Source organism: Petromyzon marinus, chromosome 19 (assembly GCF_048934315.1).
Source record: "Petromyzon marinus isolate PM22_M1 ecotype Great Lakes invasive population chromosome 19, UKy_Petmar_22M1.pri1.0, whole genome shotgun sequence".
NCBI lineage: Eukaryota > Metazoa > Chordata > Hyperoartia > Petromyzontiformes > Petromyzontidae > Petromyzon > Petromyzon marinus.
In genome coordinates this window covers 90663-111884 of record NC_133685.1, presented here as the reverse complement: position 1 = coordinate 111884, position 21222 = coordinate 90663, and the positions used below count along the sequence as shown (strand labels likewise).

At 42.9% G+C, this 21222-nt stretch overlaps 1 protein-coding gene across 2 annotated transcripts in view; it reads left to right on the top strand.

The window, feature by feature from the left end:
• Window positions 1–20374, top strand: part of LOC116944015 (neuropilin-2) — a 41289-nt gene extending 20915 nt beyond the window's left edge. Inside the window, exons 11-18 of one of the 2 annotated variants that reach the window (XM_076067989.1) lie at window positions 1557–1701; window positions 2415–2504; window positions 3037–3075; window positions 3585–3806; window positions 4446–4738; window positions 11348–11444; window positions 11764–11802; window positions 13359–20374. In XM_076067989.1, coding sequence (XP_075924104.1) covers window positions 1557–1701; window positions 2415–2504; window positions 3037–3075; window positions 3585–3806; window positions 4446–4738; window positions 11348–11444; window positions 11764–11802; window positions 13359–13660 — 1227 coding nt within the window. In that variant the 3' untranslated portion in view covers window positions 13661–20374. The remainder of the gene's footprint in view (window positions 1–1556; window positions 1702–2414; window positions 2505–3036; window positions 3076–3584; window positions 3807–4445; window positions 4739–11347; window positions 11445–11763; window positions 11803–13358) is intronic. The other variant, XM_076067990.1, reaches the window with a different exon arrangement.
• Window positions 20375–21222: the final 848 nt, after the last annotated feature.

The window sequence follows — 21222 nt, the reverse complement described above, 5'->3', positions numbered from 1 at the left end:
TGCAATGATCATGAGAACGGTGAGGAATCAGCCCAGAACTACACGGGAGGATCTTGTCAATGATCTCAAGGCAGCTGGGACCATAGTCACCAAGAAAACAATTAGTAACACACTACGCCGTGAAGGGCTGAAATCCTGCAGCGCCCGCAAGGTCCCCTGTTCAAGAAAGCACATATACATGCCTGTCTGAAGTTTGCCAATGAACATCTGAATGATTCAGAGGACAACTGGGTGAAAGTGTTGTGGTCAGATGAGACCAAAATGGAGCTCTTTGGCATCAACTCAAATCGCCGTGTTTGGAGGAGGAGGAATGCTGCCTATGACCCCAAGAACACCATCCCCACCGTCAAACATGGAGGTGGAAACATTATGCTTTAGAGGTGTTTTTCTGCTAAGGGTACAGGACAACTTCACCGCATCAAAGGGACGATGGACGGGGCCAGGTACCGTCAAATCTTGGGTGAGAACCTCCTTCCCTCAGCCAGGGCATTGAAAATGGGTCGTGGATGGGTATTCCAGCATGACAATGACCCAAAACACACGGCCAAGTCAACAAAGGAGTGGCTCAAGAAGAAGCACATTAAGGTCCTGAGGGGCCTAGCCAGTCTCCAGACCTTAATCCCATAGAAAATCTGGAGAGGGAGCTGAAGGTTCGAGTTACCAAACGTCAGCCTCGAAACCTTAATGACTTGGAGAAGATCTGCAAAGAGGAGTTGGACAAAATCCCTCCTGAGATGTGTGCAAACCTGGTGGCCAACTACAAGAAACGTCTGCCCTCTGTGATTGCCAACAAGGGTTTTGCCATCAAGTACTAAGTCATGTTTTGCAGAGGGGTCAATTACTTATTTCCCTCATTAAAATGCAAATCAATTTCTAACATTTTTGACATGCGTTTTTCTTGATTTTGTTGTTGTTATTCTGTCTCTCATTGTTCAAATAAACCTACCATTAAAATTATAGACTGATCATTTCTTTGTCAGTGGGCAAACGTACAAAATCAGCAGGGGATCAAATACTTTTTTCCCTCACTGTATTAGTCACAAAGTATATAAGTAGTCTACATATCCTGTACATATCTGTCCCCACGTGAATAAATAAAAGTTGCTTGTATAAAATCAACTTGACTGAAAAACATCACTCCCTGAAGGCCTGGTGGCTGATGGGATGAGTATTTTTTAGACGTGGAGGAATGGACATTGAAAAGAGGCATATTTGTCTGCTTATATCTTGATTTGAAGCTTTCATGACTGCAGGAATCCATACTCTTTGGTTCTTTTGGTAAAGTCACATGGGTAGAAATAAAATAAAATAAAACAAATCACGACAATTCGATCGCAACACAAGCGACGACCGCTTGTGTTGCGATCGAAACGTCGTGATCTGTTTTTTTTATTTCTAACTACGTGACTTTACCAAAAGAACCAAAGAGTATACGTTTAGTTTCTTATATTGTGTACGATGACACAAATGCTTATCTTGTACTCATAAGAATGCCGGCTTGTATATTTGTGCTCGAGTATTGTGTGTGCATGTCCTGTGTGTATGTGCGTATGCAGATTTTTAATGGTAGCAGCAATGTCGATCTGCCGGAGATGCGCAAGTTCGAGCCCGTGGAGGCGCGGCTGGTGCGTGTGTACCCGGAGCGGTGGTCCCCGCACGGCATCGGCTTGCGTCTGGAGCTGCTGGGCTGCCAGTCTCTGGGTGAGACGTCGGGCCGCACATTCTTACGTGTTTGTGCGCACGCGTGAGTGTGAGGAGTGATTCTGCACGGTGGTTATGTGTGCCGCACTGCAAACTTCCGGCGACCCAAGTGCGATTCCAGCTCACGGCCAACATCAGGGACAAATATCAGAACTGATTTTAGGTCGACTCAGCCTTAAATGAGTACCTGGAGTGGTGTATAAACATCACTGCTTTGGAGACAAAGGCATCTGGGCATGGTGTTGGCCACACCACCCTCTTGTGGGATGTGTTGGCCTTCATTGAAGCTCGCTAACAGCACTTGCCTCAACAGCCTGATACGCTTGTAATGGGGATATTTGTCTTTTCCACTTCTTGAAGTGGCAGCTATTTTTGGTGAGTACATACTTCGAGTGGTGACGACAGCTGTGTAGGTGGGTAAACACTTGTTTTATTCAGAGTATTTTAGGATATGCTGCTGATAAACAGACATTTTGCTCAAAAAACAAACTGACATTCCTTGACCATACTGTCAGTAACAGAGATGTAACGCAGTTTCAAACATATGTTTGGGGAGAGAAACTTCAAGGAGGTTGTGGCCATGAGCAAAAAATATTAAAAAGAGATTGAATGGGGTTTTGGTATTGGCTTGGCGCATACAATGAGAGTCACTTTCATGTGTGGTTGCGTGTCCTGGAATATGTATTCATCTGTGTTGTGACTAACCCTGTCAGATAATGGTGAGGATGAGGTGGACCCAGGTCAGCCAAAGAAAGATGGCCCTCCTGGACCGGAGCCTCCCTACAGCCTTGACAACGACCCAGGTAGGGAGAGGAGGGCGGCACCGGTTAGTGCTGAGTGTCACTGGACCGCACAACACGGCATTGACACCACTCTTAGAAAGTGAGCTTGCCAAATTTATTGTTTATTTCACTTGTTTTTCCGGGAATGCCTCACTGAATCTCCCCGATCTTTTTTTCAGAAGGGCCCTGCCAAGTTGTCGCAGTTGGGGAAAACAGTAGCTTTGTGGTTATCCCCTTCAGTAAATTGCGAGTAACTTTTCAAACTTGGCAAAATCTCAACCATGATGCTGCCACACTGTGATACCGACTGTTCTTCGAATTATGTCGTGGGAGTTTTGACGTCCACTGTGAAGTGAACGGTGCAGAGTATTTTATAATTTAAAAAGCCCGCCATCATAATCAGGGCAGCCTGCTGGAATCAAACCGAGAAATTCTGCAACAAGCGGCGAACTCATTGGGCAATGTCATCCTTACACTTGTCTTTGCGCTGTGTGTAGCATTCCAGCTCCTGTGACACACAGTGCATGCGTAATGAACAAATGTGTTTCTTTAGGTTCGTATGATGCTGGGGAGACAATTGCAAATTATACAGGTGAGATGTCCCCTGTGAGTAATGCTGTTTTACTTGTCATTAATGAATAGCATTATTTATTTCTAAATGAACAAGTGTGACAACTAAAGTCAAAGGTCAAAGTGATTTCCACTAAATGAGCATTGAGGCGGTACTCATCTCCTGTTTACTGCCCTGAGCCGGTGGTGGCAATTCTACATTCCTATGGTGGAGATGAGTCTATCTATAGGACAACCACTATTGACTCCCCAAAAAGTGGTACTTATTTGATCAACCCCAGAGGGATAATGGGCTGAATCATCCTCCAACCAGGAGTTGAACACGCAACCTTCTGATTGCAAGCCGCTCCCTACTGCTGAATCAACTGGTCGGTTTATATAATCGGTGAAGCTACTTGGTGAGTGTATTCGGTGCATCTTTTACATGTATCTGTTATGTGTATCTGCTCAGTGTATCTGTTCAATGTACCATTGCGGTGTATCTACATGTAAAATCTACGCGGTGTATCTACTTGGTGTTGGATATTGCAGAGTTCCACATCCCAGCAAGGAGTCAAGACGACAGGGAGGATGGTGATGGGGTCATCCTGGAAGGGTGGGGACCTGGCTCAGGGGTCCCCGGATTCAACTGCGAGTTTCATCTGGGCGCGGATGGAGGGATGTGCAGCTGGATTCAAGATGACCAGGCTGACCTTCACTGGCTGCTCGGAGATGCAGAAGTCGAGGGGGAGGAGGAGGACATCCACCATGACAGTAAATGTTATTCTGCTTTAAAACAGATGTAGGAGGGAGATGTATACACACTCACACTTGGGGTGGTTGGCTAGTGCCAGGACCAGAGCCACCAACAATGACACAAAAGAATCATAAGCTTTGGATCTTTCAGTAAAGTCACGTAGTTATTTTATTTTATTTCTAACTACGTGACTTTACCGAAAGAACCAAAGAGTATGGATTCCTGCAGTCACAAAAGCTTCAAATCAAGATAGAATCATAAGGGTCGATGTAAATAATATAAATATAATATAAATTACTAAATAATTAAGCAGACACTATGTCTTCTTGTCATATCTATAAAAGATAAAAGGACAAATCCCATCAACCACATGGCCTTTTAGGAGTGATTTTTTTCCAGCAGCATTGGTTAAATACAAGTAAACTCTGGACTTGATTCAACATTCATTGTCTCACCAGCAGTCAGTCGTACTTCTTATTCATACTAGTGAACGACCAAATGTTCATAGGCAAGGACCCTATCTGTTTGATACAAAACTATATAATACACAACACTAACTATTAATTTGCGTCAAGGTGGAGAATATGAGCATTACAATACGATTAAACCTTCCAAACAGCATTCTTTTCGTAATACATGCCTTGTGTCTCCTGCAGAGGGAGATGGATGCGTGTGGATCAACACTCTGGGAAGGGCTGCGGGTGAGCGAGCACGCCTGCTCAGTGTGCCGCTGCCCTCTCACGCGCAGCCTCGCTGCCTCGCCTTCCGCTACCGCCTGCACGGAGACACGCTGGCCACCAGCGCCGGAGTGGACTCGCTGCGAGTGCTGACGCGCACGCAGACTCCCATGGGCATGCGGGAGCAGCTGGTGTGGAGCCTGACCGGTGTCCAGGGGCGGGAATGGAGATTGGCACATGCCGTCTTGCCAATCAACTACGGCCCTTACCAGGTTCTCAACAATCTCTTCAGTGACAAAAGCAGTGTCATCTGACCTGGCATGGAACGGTCGTGACTAATCTAGCTAAGGGAGCAGACAGCATGTCTGCATGCTGTAGGACTCGGTACACCATATGTTTCCTCTCACCAACCACCCCTCCTACTGTCTCTCTTCCTAAGCTCTTATAACCTCTTGCTTCATTCAAGAAACGTGTTGACTATTTATGTATTACAACTTTGATTGTGCTATTTGGCTGCTTGACGTACTGGGCCTTTGGGGCCTGTGTGTCTTAGTTTATGTATCTATGTGTGTAGCTGTGTGTGCCTGTGTATATGGCAGTGTATGTGCGGGTACCTAGTGTGATAAACATCGTCACTAGGGAGACAAAGGCGGCTGGGCGTGGTGCTGGTGACCCACCCCCTCATGTGCTATGCCGGCCTTCATAGGCGCTTGCTCACAGCACTTGCCGCAACAGTCTGTTTTTGTATATGTCTGTGCATGTAGTTCCAGATCTTTCTGGAATATCTGGACACATTCCCATCAGTGAGCTCCAGTAGACGAGACTGTTGGCTGGGTTATGTACCCCACATGCTCATCCACCGTGTGCCCAAGCAGCTTTTGTTTGGCCGGATATAGGGGGCTAACGGGCATGACGCGGGCTAAATAAGAAATAGACTGATGTGGTACAGGAGGATATGGAGTTGAGTGAAATTACCAACGACTGGTACAAGCAGTGTCAAAATCAGCCTCGATATAGAAGGTTTGTGAAAGACGCTACTAGGCAGTTGGAGGCACTCACCCTTCAACAACAATAGAGGGTGGAGGGGCAATGCTCACAACAATGAGCTGAGCGCCAGGTGGCTTAAATTCAGCAAGCTGCCACAGTGGGGAGCACAGTTTGTGCATCTGCCAGTCATCTCAGTCAACTTGTAGCACTTGAGTTTGGTCCATGACCTGCTGCCAGTGAATCTTTGATGCTTCACATGGCCTCAAAGTGCACCTAAAAACTAAACTAAACTTTTTATTTGACCAGGCAAGGGAGACTGAGCTATATAGCTCTTCTTCAGAGCTATATACAGTGAGGGAAAAAAGTATTTGATCCCCTGCTGATTTTGTACGTTTGCCCACTGACAAAGAAATGATCAGTCTATAATTTTAATGGTAGGTTTATTTGAACAATGAGAGACAGAATAACAACAAAAAAATCAAGAAAAACGCATGTCAAAAATGTTAGAAATTGATTTGCATTTTAATAATGGAAATAAGTATTTGACCCCCTCTCAATCAGAAAGATTTCTGGCTCCCAGGTGTCTTTTATACAGGTAACGAGCTGAGATTAGGAGCACACTCTTAAAGGGAGTGCTCCTAATCTCAGATTGTTACCTGTATAAAAGACACCTGTCCACAGAAGCAATCAATTAATCAGATTCCAAACTCTCCACCATAGTCAAGACCAAAGAGCTCTCCAAGGATGTCAGGGACAAGATTGTAGACCTACACAAGGCTGGAATGGGCTACAAGACCATTGCCAAGCAGCTTAGTGAGAAGGTGACAGCAGTTGGTGCGATTATTCGCAAATGGAAGAAACACAAAAGAACTGTCAATCTCCCTCGGACTGGGGCTCCATGCAAGATCTCACCTCGTGGAGTTGCAATGATCATGAGAACGGTGAGGAATCAGCCCAGAACTACACGGGAGGATCTTGTCAATGATCTCAAGGCAGCTGGGACCATAGTCACCAAGAAAACAATTGGTAACACATTATGCCGTGAAGGGCTGAAATCCTGCAGTGCCCGCAAGGTCCCCTGCTCAAGAAAGCACATATACATGCCCGTCTGAAGTTTGCCAATGAACATCTGAATGATTCAAAGGACAACTGGGTGAAAGTGTTGTAGTCAGATGAGACCAAAATGGAGCTCCTTGGCATCAACTCAAATCGCCATGTTTGGAGGAGGAATGCTGCCTATGACCCCAAGAACACCATCCCCACCGTCAAACATGGAGGTGGAAACATGCTTTGGGAGTGTTTTTATGCTAAGGGTACAGGACAACTTCACCGCATCAAAGGGACGATGGACGGGGCCAGGTACCGTCAAATCTTGGGTGAGAACCTCCTTCCCTCAGCCAGGGCATTGAAAATGGGTCGTGGATGGGTATTCCAGCATGACAATGACCCAAACCACACGGCCAAGTCAACAAAGGAGTGGCTCAAGAAGAAGCACATTAAGGTCCTGAGGGGCCTAGCCAATCCCCAGACCTTAATCCCATAGAAAATCTGGAGAAGGAGCTGAAGGTTCGAGTTACCAAACGTCAGCCTCGAAACCTTAATGACTTGGAGAAGATCTGCAAAGAGGAGTTGGACAAAATCCCTCCTGAGATGTGTGCAAACCTGGTGGCCAACTATAAGAAACGTCTGACCTCTGTGATTGCCAACAAGGGTTTTGCCACCAAGTACTAAGTCATGTTTTGCAGAGGGGTCAAATACTTATTTCGCTCATTAAAATACAAATCAATTTATAACATTTTTGGCATGCGTTTTTCTGGATTTTTTTTTATTCTCTCTCTCACTGTTCAAATAAACCTACCATTAAATTATAGACTGATCATTTCCATACTCTTTGGTTCTATTCGGTAAAGTCACGTAGGTAAAAAATAAAACAACAAAAATCACGACGTTTCGGCCACAACACAAGCGGCCCTCATCAGGTGAAGGGACCAGGCTGTCTCGAGGACAGCGCTGGAGTGAAACAGCCACGCTCAGACCGCGGACCTTTAAGCTGTGTGCGAGGAAACAAGGTGCCTTGCCAAAGGAATTAGCATAAAAATTAGCATTTGATTGGCTGACTTAGCATAGAGGTGGTGTACGTGCGGGTGCACTTGCCGTTTGGCGCGGGGGGGGGGGGGAGTTTACTTATTGATGGTGTGAAAAGGGAATTTTTAAGAGCTGCGAAAGTTTGGGGTACCACTACTTGAAAAATATACTGTACCATTGAAAATTAGTTTAATGTTTAGTTCGATTTAGAACATCTTTCCAATGGTTGCTTAATTTGAAACCATCTTCTCGGTTGAAATTGTGTCTGTGTTTGTAGATCTGAATTGCCTCGTGAACAAATCTCTGATAAAAATCCGTGGGTTTGCAAAGAACCTTGGTATCGGAGAAAATTATATCGTGATGACCCACAGCGTTGTAACAGTGATCAGCTACGGCAGAAGAATTCGTTTTGCCGTGTTTCAAATCTGATTTGTGCTCGCGAATTCGGTCAGAGACGTGTCCCTTTGTCTCCCCGATATAGCAATCACCGCAGGTACAACTCAATTTGTAAACCCCGGGGTACTGTAAGTCAGAAATGACATCCTTCACGGATGGGATCAGATCACGAATTTTGTGTACTGTATTGTTCCGGACCTGGATCTTGTGTTTGTTTAGAATTTTGGAAATCTTTTTAGTAACGCCTGCTATATATGGTAGTGTGATGGTTTTGACCGGAGTATCAAGTGGTTGTTTCTGTATGGAGGGAGAAACAGCTTGGCGGATGGTACGGTCAGAGTATCCATTCCTTTTGAGGGCCAGGTGTACATGTTTTAATTCACTGTTCAGGTGGTGTTGGTCCGAAATGCAATGAGCCCTATGGTATAAAGTTTTGATGAGATAATTCTTTTGGGCTGGGTGGTGGTGAGAATCAGGTTTCAAGTAGGAATCTGTGTGGATGGGTTTCCTGTAGACAGAATGCCCCAATGAGCCATCAGGTCTCCTCTCAAACAGAACATCTAAGAATGGTAGCTTGCCATCTTTCTCCACTTCTATGGTGAATTTGATGCGGGATGTCTGGAATTGATATGGTGTAGGAAAAGGTTCAGAGCTGGGAGGCCATGTGGCCAAATGACGAAAGTGTCATCCACATATCTCTTCCACAGGGAAGGTCTGAGGGTGGAAGTCTGGATGGCATCTGATTCAAATTTCTCCATGAAAATATTGGCTATCACTGGTGACAAGGGGGATCCCATGGGGGTACCCTCATTTTGTTTGTAGAAGGAGCCATTTCAAGTAAAGTAGGTATTGTTGAGGCAGTGCCTAACCAGTGCAGGTGTGTCGGGGTCTAGTCCATGTTGGACCAAATTTTTAATTATTTCAATGGTATCAGGTACTGGGACCTTGGTGAACAAAGAGACTACATCGAAGCTGACAAGGATATCGTCAGGGGACAGTACAACGTCTTTGACCATAGAGGCCAATTGGGCTGAGTTAAGTACTGCTGAGGCGGTCTTGCCAGTGAAAGGCAGCAAGGTATCTGACAGAAAACGGGCTAGTCTATAGGTAGGGGAGTTGATCGTGGATACGATGGGTCGTAGTGGGGTGCCTTCTTTATGAATCTTGGGAAGACCATAGAATCTAGGGGGTCTTGCAGCAGAAGGTTTTAGGGAGGGACGTTTAGTTGGGTCGATTAGGGAGGTCGAACTTGTGATGATCTTGTTGGTTTTTATTGCTAGGCTATTGGTAGGCTCATTTTTAATTTTTGAGTAACTTCCATCGTTGAGCAGATTCTGGATTTTGTTGTTGTATGTATCTTTATCCATAATTACAGTAGCGTTGCCTTTATCGGCTGAGAGGATGAGTATATCACTTCTGTTTTCAAATTCGCGAGTTCAGAGCATTCATTTTTGCTGATGTTACTAATGGGTTTCTTAGCATTCTTAAGAATAGTGGTTATTTCAGCTCTCGCAACGTCTGCTTGGATGTGTCCTACGCCTTTGAGGGCTACATCGACCTGAGAGATGATATCATCTACTGGTATGTGTTTTGGGGTGACAGCAAAATTCAGTCCCCTAGCCAGTACTGTTTTCAGATTGTCCGAAATCGGGGTGCTACTCTGATTAATGACGATTTTGTTAACATCTAGTTTTGTTATTGTGGACCTGGGTTCTTCTTTGATAGGTGGTTGAATTTAGAAATCAGGTTAGCGTTACATTTGGCTGACAGTGAATCAGCGGAAAAAGCAGTCATGTTGTCTACGTGATTCCAATCAGAAGGTGATATTTTGTGTTAACATTAAATGAGCTTGTAGGAGAGTCCTGTCTAAAGTATCGAGTTCAAATCGGAGTAGCCTTATCCTCTCTGAGATTAAAGATATGCTGGCCTTAAACAGAATCTGTTTAGAATTCGGAGAAGATACAGCAGCAGAAGTGAGTGTGAAAGCGATGGGTATTACCTTGTGATCGCGACATCTGATCATTTCTTTGTCAGTGGGCAAACGTACAAAATCAGCAGGGGATCAAATACTTTTTTCCCTCACTGTAGCTCTTTTTCAGAAGCAATATGGCCACAAATGATAGCTCAACGAAGTGTCTTATCATGTGGAAATTTATTTCAGCCAAATACTCTAAATGCATGTTTCTAAATGTAGAGGCAAAAATCGGAGGATCCAGAAAAAAATCCACGCAACCACGGGGAGAACATGCAAACTCCAAATATACAGCAGGCATCAGGGTCGAGATAGAACCCTTCCCCCACCCCTTCGATTATCATGGTTGTCTACATACAGTGCCGAAGAAGTTCAACATAATACAACCTCCTGTATACAGAGTAAGGTCGTTAACATCTTGCCACCGTGGCACCCAGCCTAGAACAAGCGCCATTGTGACTTTAACACGTAGGCTTTCGCGACCAATATTATTCATAATAAAGGTTTTTGGGTTAGATCGCGTTATTTATAAATGTGTCGTAACCCTCTACCACCCGACACGGCCAATCAGCAAAAAAGTGTCACGTTGACAAAAGACAAATAGTTCACTACTTTAGCCCACCGGTGTGTTGAAGAGTGAATACACAACATATACAGTTTGAGTACGACGTTTCGCTGGTAATTACATCCAGCGAAACGTCGTACTCAAACTGTAAATGTTGTTGATTCACTCTTCAACACACCGGTGGGCTAAAGTAGTGAACTATTTGTCTTTTGTCAACGTGACACTTTTTTGCTGATTGGCCGTGTCGGGTGGTGGAGGGTTACGATACATTTATAAAGAACGCGATCTAACCCAAAAACCTTTATTATGAAGCGCCATTGTGACGTTACAGCCACTTACTGGCGGCTGTTGTTAAGGCTGTATTCGGCAGCTGTGTTGATAACAAAAACATTGTGCTACTAACAGCTGCATGCCTGGGCCCGAGTATAGAATGCCAGACACGATATTTTAGAAATTACATAAGCTGAGACTTGCCATTGTTAGGACGAAGCATTGTAAAATTACGATAGTCCTTCGGGGTGGTTTGGACCACTCGTAACTTATATTGTCTACATCAAAAGTTTAAAAGTCAACCGATGATGAATAACAATGCATTACATTAATATTAATAAGACGAATAATATTCGTAATATTACCCAGATCTCAGCGGCACACATCCCTACATAACCGAATATTACGCCTCACCTCACATCACCTGCACATCGGTGTGCATCACCACATATCACAAATACATCACACACATCCCAACTCATCACTGTATGCGGAGGGATGGAAATAGGAAATCGGCGTTATTGTCTGTTCACTATTTATTTATTATTTCCACTATGCTGATCGTTAGTTTATGACATGCAGTGAATGTCATGTTGCGTGTGCCAGGTGATTCTGGAGGGGGAGGTGGGGGCGCATCCGTCGGGCAGTGTGGCGGTGGACGACATCCGAATCGCGTTCGAGATACCGATTGAGGACTGCCAAAGTAAAACTCCTTTGTTACACCACAAGCATCCATAACCACATTCATTCAGCTACTATACTTGCACACATTGCAAAAGTTAGCCATTTGTTTTAAATTAGTTGAATAAAATAATGATATATGGTCTGTCCTATTTTAATTAACAGAAATATGTGGACAAAGTGGTTAGGTTCGTAAATATAATTATGGGATTTTTTATCTATTTAGAATTTGGTTAAATCCAGCATTGTTACATTTTCCATTCTCAACGACAATGTGTAACAGTTAATATACCATGTGTAAGGTACGACATGTTTCACTGTCATTCTTGTCTGTGTTTCAGAGCCACACATATCCATTGTGGAGACTGACACTACTTCAGGTAACATTCGGGGTTAGATATTGATTTTAATTGATCATCGTGGTGATTTTAGAGAAGACATTCCTAAGAAAAGTGATTACATACAGAACCACATGGAGGGACATTCACATTACAGCCATTGGTGAAAAACATAGGTTAAGAGCTCAGGAGACGTAATTGTGTATGTAATGTGTGTTCAGCCACTCCCCTATACACCAGGGGCTTTTGGAGCTATACATGACCATTAAAAAGATTGAAATGTCATAATTGCTAAAGCTGTTGATATCACAACTTCCTCGTCGGTTCTTTCCACCCGCTGCCAGATCTGAAGGTTTGTTCCACAGGAACAAGACCAATGCCTGCCTCTTTTGACAAAGCAGACAGCTCCAGTCTCCAATGCTCAGCATGTGACATAGTAATGTTGTATGTATGCATGTTGAACTTCTTTCGCACCTGACGCAGCCAGTCTTGCTAATCAGAGGTGTGGGGAAGGACAAGAAACTAAACACAAAAAAACAGTTTAAAAGAAATTCATTTGCAAGGCTAACCTGCTGTAGCTGATTTTTTACAATGGAGTTTTTCAGATGAAAGTATATTTTACGTGCACATTTTTTATATATTGTAGATTTTCAATGGCTCCTTAGTCCTAATAAACAGCAACATGAATGCATATCATCTCAAAACCACACCAGGTAAAGAAGAGCTTCTCCAGATAGACGTGTTGGGATACGAGCGCCATGGATGTGAGGACCCTTTTGAGGATGCACGCTACTTCATGCAGCTTTGTCTGCGCACGTGTAGAGTGCTGAGATCCTGGAATAATACATTATATTCGATTTGTGTCTTCTGCCCATAACCATTTATGAAGACAATCACAGCAACATAAGACCTGCATATCTAGTTGGCCTAAGATGTTTAAAAATATAATTGTTTCAAGAATTAACGAATTGAGTAAAAAGACTGTCCCTGCTCATACAAACAATGGTACTTTGGTAGGGAGCCAGTCCCTCCAAAGGACTATCAACTCTGTATCAATGTTCCTCTGATTTTATCACCCTGGAGGGATGATTATATGGGTACACCTCTGACCAGAATTTTTACTCTCAACCTAGTGATTGTAAATCAAGGGTTCTAACTGCAGTACCACCTACATAACAACATGAAGTGCAAGTACACAGTTGAAAATTCACCGCGCTCTCTTGCTCAGAGCCGGTGCTCATCTCCTGTGTACAGCACTGCAGAGCCAGTGGTCGAAGTTCCTATTCCTATGGTGGGGACGAGTCTCCATAGGACAACCACTGTTCACTTGCCGACAAAGTGATACTCATTTTATAAACCCAGAGGGATGACAGGCCAAGTCATCCCTTAGGATTTGAACTTGTAAACTTCCGATTGCGAACTGCTTGCTCTACCACTGAGCTAACAGCTAAAAAAGTTGGAATTGTTGTGGAGCCCTTTAATACACTTTAACCATGGGTCACGAGGCAGGGGACTGTAATCTACCACCGCCACCTGAACAGGTTTGCTCATTATTTGTGCCCTGCGAGGGGCTAAGACATTGCTGCGGTCGTTTTCAGGTGACCAGATACAAACTGAGGGAACGGTACTCCCTGAACTCAGCCTGAACCGAGCCTTGGATCCCATCCTGATCTCGGTGATCATCGTCAGCACAATGGGCGTGCTCCTGGGCGCCGTGTGCATTGGCCTGCTGCTGTGCTGCGCCCCGGCACGCAGGGCGGCCTCCATTGGCGTGGTTGGGACGAGGGGCTACAGAGGGGCGCCTGCCGCCACCCTCGATGCATACGCCTTTGAGCTGTGCAATGGAGCCAGGTTTGTAGACAAGTCTAACGGACAGCACAAGTTGTCTTCTGAGGCGTGACGCATTCGATACATCAGCTTCAGAGGTCCTCTCTTTACATTTTAAATTGGAACTCGAATCTAAAGCCAAACCTGATTTTATTAAAGAAGATTTGGCAAGATACTTGCAAAGTACGAAGTTTTACTGTTATGTAGCAAAGGCCAACTCGATGCTTGTTGACCGAATATAGTCGTGTTGTCAAGTGTGATTATGCTTCTGCCATATGCAATTAAAAAAGACAATGTCTTGACAGACTGTCATATTTTGGCATCTAGGGAATCCAAACTGTTAGCCTGTGCAACTGGAAACAGATTGTGTCAGCGGTGAAAGAGCGAATTTCCATCTCCAAATCAGACATCGTAGATACTGGGCCACGAAGACAGAGGCTGACACAGTGGCAACTGCCGCGTCGTTGTCGCAAGCAATGGCACGTGGCCCTATGCGCATGGAAGTCGTGAATGACCACAAATATATTTTCTCTGTACATTTAATGTGCCATGCTTTTTGTTTGCATACGTGAACTTTGCTAATACAACTGTATATATTTTAAGTGAAAATTGGCATGTAATCCATTGTTATTTATAATTTCTGTGTAATTTGTCAAAATAAAGTTTCATAGAAGCAGCATAATGGGTCATTTTGACGATGTAAGAGGGATCCTGTTACATGATATAACTGTCGTCATTCACGCATTACCTTGTAAAATATAAATTTGAGAGTAAAACCTCACAAATCTGGACTCGGGATAGCCAGAATTTGAGATGAGCCAGAAAGACAATATAATTAAAAGATGAAATGGCATTTGCGCACTAATTGCGCTGATTCAGAGGAGAGAGTGTACGATGCTCACCCCGACCAATGTGATGCAGTCAATACAACCGGAGCACATCAGTATGTATGTTGAACTACTTTCGCACCATACATAGCCAACCGTGCTAAATGGATGTGTGAGGGAAGGACAACAAACTAACCACAAAAATTAGTCCTAACAGTTCAGTGTACCATTGATCAACGCTGTGCATCCACATGCTTAGCTCGGGTTCCCTTGCGCTTATCTTCGTTTTCATATTAAGTTTGCATTTATTTGGCCAAAAAATGTTTAAAGTCTGTGAAAATCAGCCTGTTTCATGGCTTTAAGAATAGGCCTTCCACCTTTGCTTCATGGTGACTGATTAAACTGGACAGTAAATGTAGTGATTTTGTAAGCGCTATTAAAAAGTAAACACTAGTTATGTGATATTTTGCATGTCAGTTTTGTGTAAGCATAATTAAACTTCAACAATGATGTATTATTTGCAGGTTGCCAGACATCCCCTATAATCGGGAAATATGACCCCCCCGAAATGAGTCCAGCTTTGTGATCCACTACCATGGTCACAAGATGTGATTTTTCTCAATGTAGATGCTAATTCATATTTGTAATTGATTACAAGCTCATGATAGATTGCCAATAAAGCAAATATGAATTTGCTACCACCTATTTACATAAAATATGTATACTGTACAGGGGTTGAAATGGACTGGAGCGCCGAGGTGTGAGTGAAATTTTGAACCCCACTGCATTCCGCAAGGAATCTTTATTACCTGTAGCACGTGATGTGGGGCACGGTGTGCCGACGTCACTCTCTTCTGACTGATGTCATACGCAGCACCAGCCATGTGAGTTGCCCACCCATGGCTCCAAGCTAATCAGTGCCCGGGCCACTTGGCCATGTGGAGTAGGCGGCGCTTCTAAGCTGCAGCCCCGTCAAGAAAGATAAACAGCTATACAGCAATACATAGGATAGTATAAATATCGTAATTTATATCAAGTTTTTTGTGTAAATATTGTAAGTTTTAGAAATTGTGTAATGCCATAAGTAATCTTTAATATAGTTATAATGTAATGTGTAAGTTATGAGATAAATTAACCAGGTTGATGTATAACATAGTATTAAGAGGTGTAAAGATTTAGTGAAACATCGCTAATTCAAATTTTGATTTAAAGCTTTCGTGACTGCAGTAATTCATATTCTTAGCTCTTTCGGTAAAGTAACGTTGAAGGGAAACAATAAAATAATAAAATATATAAAACAATAAAAATTCTCACGACGTTTCGACCATAACACAAACGGTCGTAATCAGGTGCGTCGGTTCGAAAGAAGTTATTTATTTATAAACGGTGTATTTATTTATAAAAAAACGTCAGCGCCACGCGCATCGATTTGACAGTTTATTTAGAAGGACTAGTCCATCTATGTTCTGAAAAGAGGAGGAGGGAGACGAAAAATTAATGTATGCTGTCTGAAAGCCACTGTAAGCGTGAACAATCAATTAAGACCTGAAATGGTTTATCAAATCTTTCCAATGATTGCTAAGCCAGAATCCATCTTCTCGGTTGAAATTGTCTCTGTGCTTGTATATGTGGATAGCCTCATGAACGAATCTCTCATGGTAGCCAGATGGCTTACAAAGAACCTCTGTCTTGGAAAAGTCAATGTCATGTGAGCCTACTGAATTATAACAATGATCTGCCACGGCCGAGGTGTTGGTCCTACCGTGTTTAAGGTCTGCTTTGTGTTCACGAATGCGGTCCGAGACATGGCGTTTGGTTTCTCCAATGTAACTACTACCACAGAGGCAACTTAGTTTGTAGACACCAGGGTACTGTATGTCCGGAATAACATCTTTTACAGACGGAACCAGATCACGGATTTTATGTAATGTGTTGAAACGGACCTGGATCTTGTGTTTATTCAAGATTTTGGAGATCTTTTTTGTGATCCCCGCAATGTAGGGTAAAGTGATGGTTTTGAAAGGCTCCTCAAGAGGGTCCTTCATGGTTTGAGTGATAGCTTTGCGGATTGTATAGTTGGAGTAACCTTTAGCCTTAAGAGCTTGGTGTACGTGCTTGAGTTCACTGCCTATGTGTTCCTGGTCGGATATGCATTGGGCTCTATGATAAAGAGTCTTGATGAGAGAGTTCTTCTGTGATGGATGGTGGTGGGAATTCGGTTTCAGTTAAGCATCCGTATGGATAGTTTTCCTGTAGACAGAGTGGCTCATTGAACCATCAGGTCTCTTTTTAATTAGGACATCCAAAAAAGGTAGCTTGCCATCTTTTTCGACTTCCATGGTAAATCTGATGGCTGGGTGTATGGAATTGATGTGGTCGAAGAATTGGTCTAGAGCAGGCCGGCCATGTGGCCAGATGACAAAAGTGTCATCCACGTACCTCTTCCATAAGGTTGGGCGCAGAGTGGCAGTCTGGATGGCGTCAGTCTCAAATTTCTCCATGAAAATGTTAGCTATAACCGGAGATAGGGGGGAGCCCATTTGGACACCCTCAGTTTGTTTGTAGAAAGTTCCATTCCAAGTGAAGTATGTATTGGTTAAACAGTGTCTCACCAGGGGGGGTACCTCAGTGTTTAGTCCTTGATGAACCAAGTCTCGAATGATTGTGATGGTGTCAGGTACAGGAACCTTGGTGAATAAGGAAACTACATCAAAACTGACAAGCAGGTCGTCTGGGGACAGGGAAATACCCTTGATTGTCGATACCAGGTGAGTAGAATTTTGTACCGCAGAGGTGGTTTTTCCAGTGAAAGGACGCAGGATTTCATGCAAAAAACGAGCCAGTTTGTAGGTGGGGGAGTTGATAGTAGAGACGATGGGACGATGGGGTGTGTCTACTTTATGTATTTTTGGTAAGCCGTATAATCTTGGTGGCCTGGCAGCAGAAGGTCTCAATGAAAACTGTTTAGATTGATCAATTAATGCGGTTGAATCAGAAATTATTTTGTTGGTTTGTGTGACGAGGCTGTTGGTGGGATCTCTTTATTTTTGTATAACTACCATCGTCGAGTAATTCTTTAATTTTGTTGTTGTATTCTATTTTATCCATGATGACAGTAGCATTGCCCTTGTCAGCTGAGAGGACTACAATATCATCCCTCTTTTTTAATTTATATAATTCAAAACGCTAATCTTTGCTGAGGTTGCTAGCTGGCATCTTAGCGTTTTGAGGGTTGCAGCAATTTCAGATCTTGCTACGTCTGCAGCGATGTGACCCAGGCCCCTGAGGGCAACGTCTACTTGCCCAATTATATCATTAACTGGTATGTGTTTAGGTGTGACTGCAAAGTTTAGACCTTTAGCTAAAACGGATTTCAGACCATCAGAAATAGAACTGTTACTGCGATTAATTACGACTTTGTTAACGTCTAACTTTTTGGTGTGTGGGTCCGGTCTTTTGTTGAAGAGGAGGTTAAATTTGGAAATCAGGTTGTCCTTATATTTGGTCGACATAGTAGCAACTGAAGAGGCAGTCATACTGTCTACATGTTCCCAATCCGATGTGGACATTGTTGCCGTCAATGATAAGTGTGATTTGTAGAGTGTCTTGTCTAACTGATCTAGTTCGGTGCGTATAAGTCTGATTTTTTCTGAGATAAGAGCTAAGCTAGTTTTGAAAAGAATTCGTTTTGCATTAGAAGAAGTTACAGCAGCAGAGGTCAGTGTAAATGCGATTGGTATTACTCCAGAGTCGCGGCATCTCTTCAGAAAGGTGAGAGACTCGATCAGCTGAGCCTTCTTATCCCGGAGTTTGTTGAAGGATCTTAAAGTTATGTGAAAACCCTCCCCGTAGAGGCGGTTAAAAAAAAAGAGACCTGATGGTTCAATGAGCCACTCTGTCTACAGGAAAGCTACCCATACGGATGCTTATCTGAAACCGGATTCCCACCACCATCCATCATAGAAGACCTCTCATCAAGACTCTATCATAGAGCCCAATGCATATCCGACCAGGAACACATAGGCAGTGAACTTAAGCACGTACACCAAGCTCTTAAGGCTAATGGTTACTCCGACTATACAATCTGCAAAGCTATCACTCAAACCATGAAGAAGGACCCTCTTGAGGAGCCTTTCAAAACCATCACTTTACCCTACATTGCGGGGATCACAAAAAGATCTCCAAAATCTTGAATAAACACAAGATCCAGGTCCGTTTCAACACATTACATAAAATCCGTGATCTGGTTCCGTCTGTAAAAGATGTGATTCCGGACATACAGTACCCTGGTGTCTACAAGCTAAGTTGCCTCTGTGGTAGTAGTTACATTGGAGAAACCAAACGCCATGTCTCGGACCGCATTCGTGAACACAAAGCAGACCTTAAACACGGTAGGACCAACATCTCGGCCGTGGCAGATCATTGTTATAATTCAAGACAGAGGTTCTTTGTAAGCCATCTGGCTACCATGAGAGATTCGTTCATGAGGCTATCCACATATACAAGCACAGAGACAATTTCAACCGAGAAGATGGATTCTGGCTTAGCAATCATTGGAAAGATTTGATAAACCATTTCAGGTCTTAATTGATTGTTCACGCTTACAGTGGCTTTCAGACAGCATACATTAATTTTTCGTCTCCCCCCTCCTCTTTTCAGAACATAGATGGACTAGTCCTTCTAAATAAACTGCCAAATCGCTGCACGTGGCGCTGACGTTTTTTTATAAATAAATACACCGTCTAAAAATAAATAAATTAATGCAAACCAACACACCTGATGACGACCGTTTGTGTTATGGTCGAAACGTGAGATTTTTATTGTTTTATATATTTTATTATTGTATTGTTTCCCTTCAACGTGACTTTACCGAAAGAGCTAAGAATATCGCTAATTCAATTGAACAAAGTTGTGCAGCAATATTATAGTTTAGAATTGAGGCCAAACACATGGAGAGTTGCGATAAAAATGTCCTGCCAACAGATGACCAATTGTAAATTACAGAGTGCATTAGAAATGGCCATTAAGCAACGTAACATAAAACATGCTAAAAGTAAAAATTGTAGATACGAGGGTTCTTTATCAGATTCATGAGGGTTCTGTATTGGATGAAGGTTCTTTATGGGTAATGGCCTCATTGAAAATATGTTACATAGGAAATACCCTTCAACATGTTACATAGGAAATATCCTTAAACATGTTACATAGGAAATACCTTTAAACATGTTACATAGGAAATACCCTTAAACATGTTACAGAGGAAATACCCTTAAACATGTTACATAGGAAATACCCTTAAACATGTTACATAGGAAATACCTTTAAACATGTCCTCTTTCTGTTTAAGCCCTGTAATATAGAACTGCATCTAGAGGGTCCTCTCAAACGCGGGTATAAAAACATTTTTGCATTGCTCCGCACACCATTGATGAGTTCGAATAATTTCCTCCCATTGCCAGCCCTGACACTATACAAAAGTGTAACTGTACACAGATGTTTTGATTGAAAGCTTTCGTGACTACAGGGATTCATATTCTTGGTTCTTTCGGTAAAGTCACGTAGAAGGGAAACAATAAAATAATAAAAATATAAAACAATAAAATTTTCACGACGTGAGAATTTTATTGTTCACGACGTGAGAATTTAATTGTTTTATATATTTTTTATTATTTTATTGTTTCCCTTCTACGTGACTTTACCGAAAGAACCAAGAATATGTACACAGATGTGTTTGTGTGGTTGATCAAGTTTCTGTCATATTGTATGCATATTTTAAACTAGTCTCTGATGTAATACAAAACAACTGCTCTTTAATGCTTTAACAAGTCCTTGCCATGAGTGTGATGTTTGCCTTAAGAAATACCATTTTGCATCCCTCTCGTTTCCCACACTGAAGTACAGTATGTTTATTCATGAAGTTAACAGCGGTACAATGATGTTTTAATAAACAGTTTTAGTGACATATTTTGTTGAGTCTGTCCTTAGAAGCAGGAACACAGTAGGGCGCAGTTTTACGCAAGAATAGGTTCTTATACTAATAGGGGTTTTCCCCTTTTTCTGGCAACAAAACTGACACCTTTTGCAAGGAATCATGTTTACATTAAGCACAATACTTGCAGTCAAATGCAAACAAAAAACAATACTCTGATAATTTATGCATTGTCCTTGAAACTGATTGGTCCACACCAGAGACAGTTTTCCTTTAGAGCCTAGTCTCATTTAGTGTTTGACCAGATGACGCCAAAAGGTGCGTGATGTAGATGCTTACCCCGAGCTCTCATTACTCTGATAGCGCATTGTCTTTGAACTGTGTGCCTTTTGGCGTCATCTGGTCGAACACCGTATGAGACTAGGCTCTAAGGAAAGCTGTCTCTGGTGTGAACCAATCAGTTTCAAGGACAATGCATAAATGATCAGATTATTGTTTTTTTGCATTTTGACTGCAAGTATTGTGGTCAATGTAAACATGATTCCTTGCAAAAGGTGTCAGTTTTGTTGCCAGAAAAAAGGTGGGGAAACCTTATTAGTGTAGTGCCGTTAATTCACTCGGACGACAACCGTCTCTTTTTCCGCCGTCACTTTTATTCCATCGTTCCGTACACAGTAATTCTCTCCGTGCTCCGCCAACTCGGACACTCCGATTTACTTCAGCATCGTCCGTGCATCCCCTTCCACACACAGTGTTTCTTCGTCTATCTCTTCACACACAGTGACTATCCTTCCACACACAGTGGTTCGTCTTCTATCTCTTCCACACACAGTGGTTCGTCTTCTATCTCTTCCACACACAGTGGTTCGTCTTCTATCT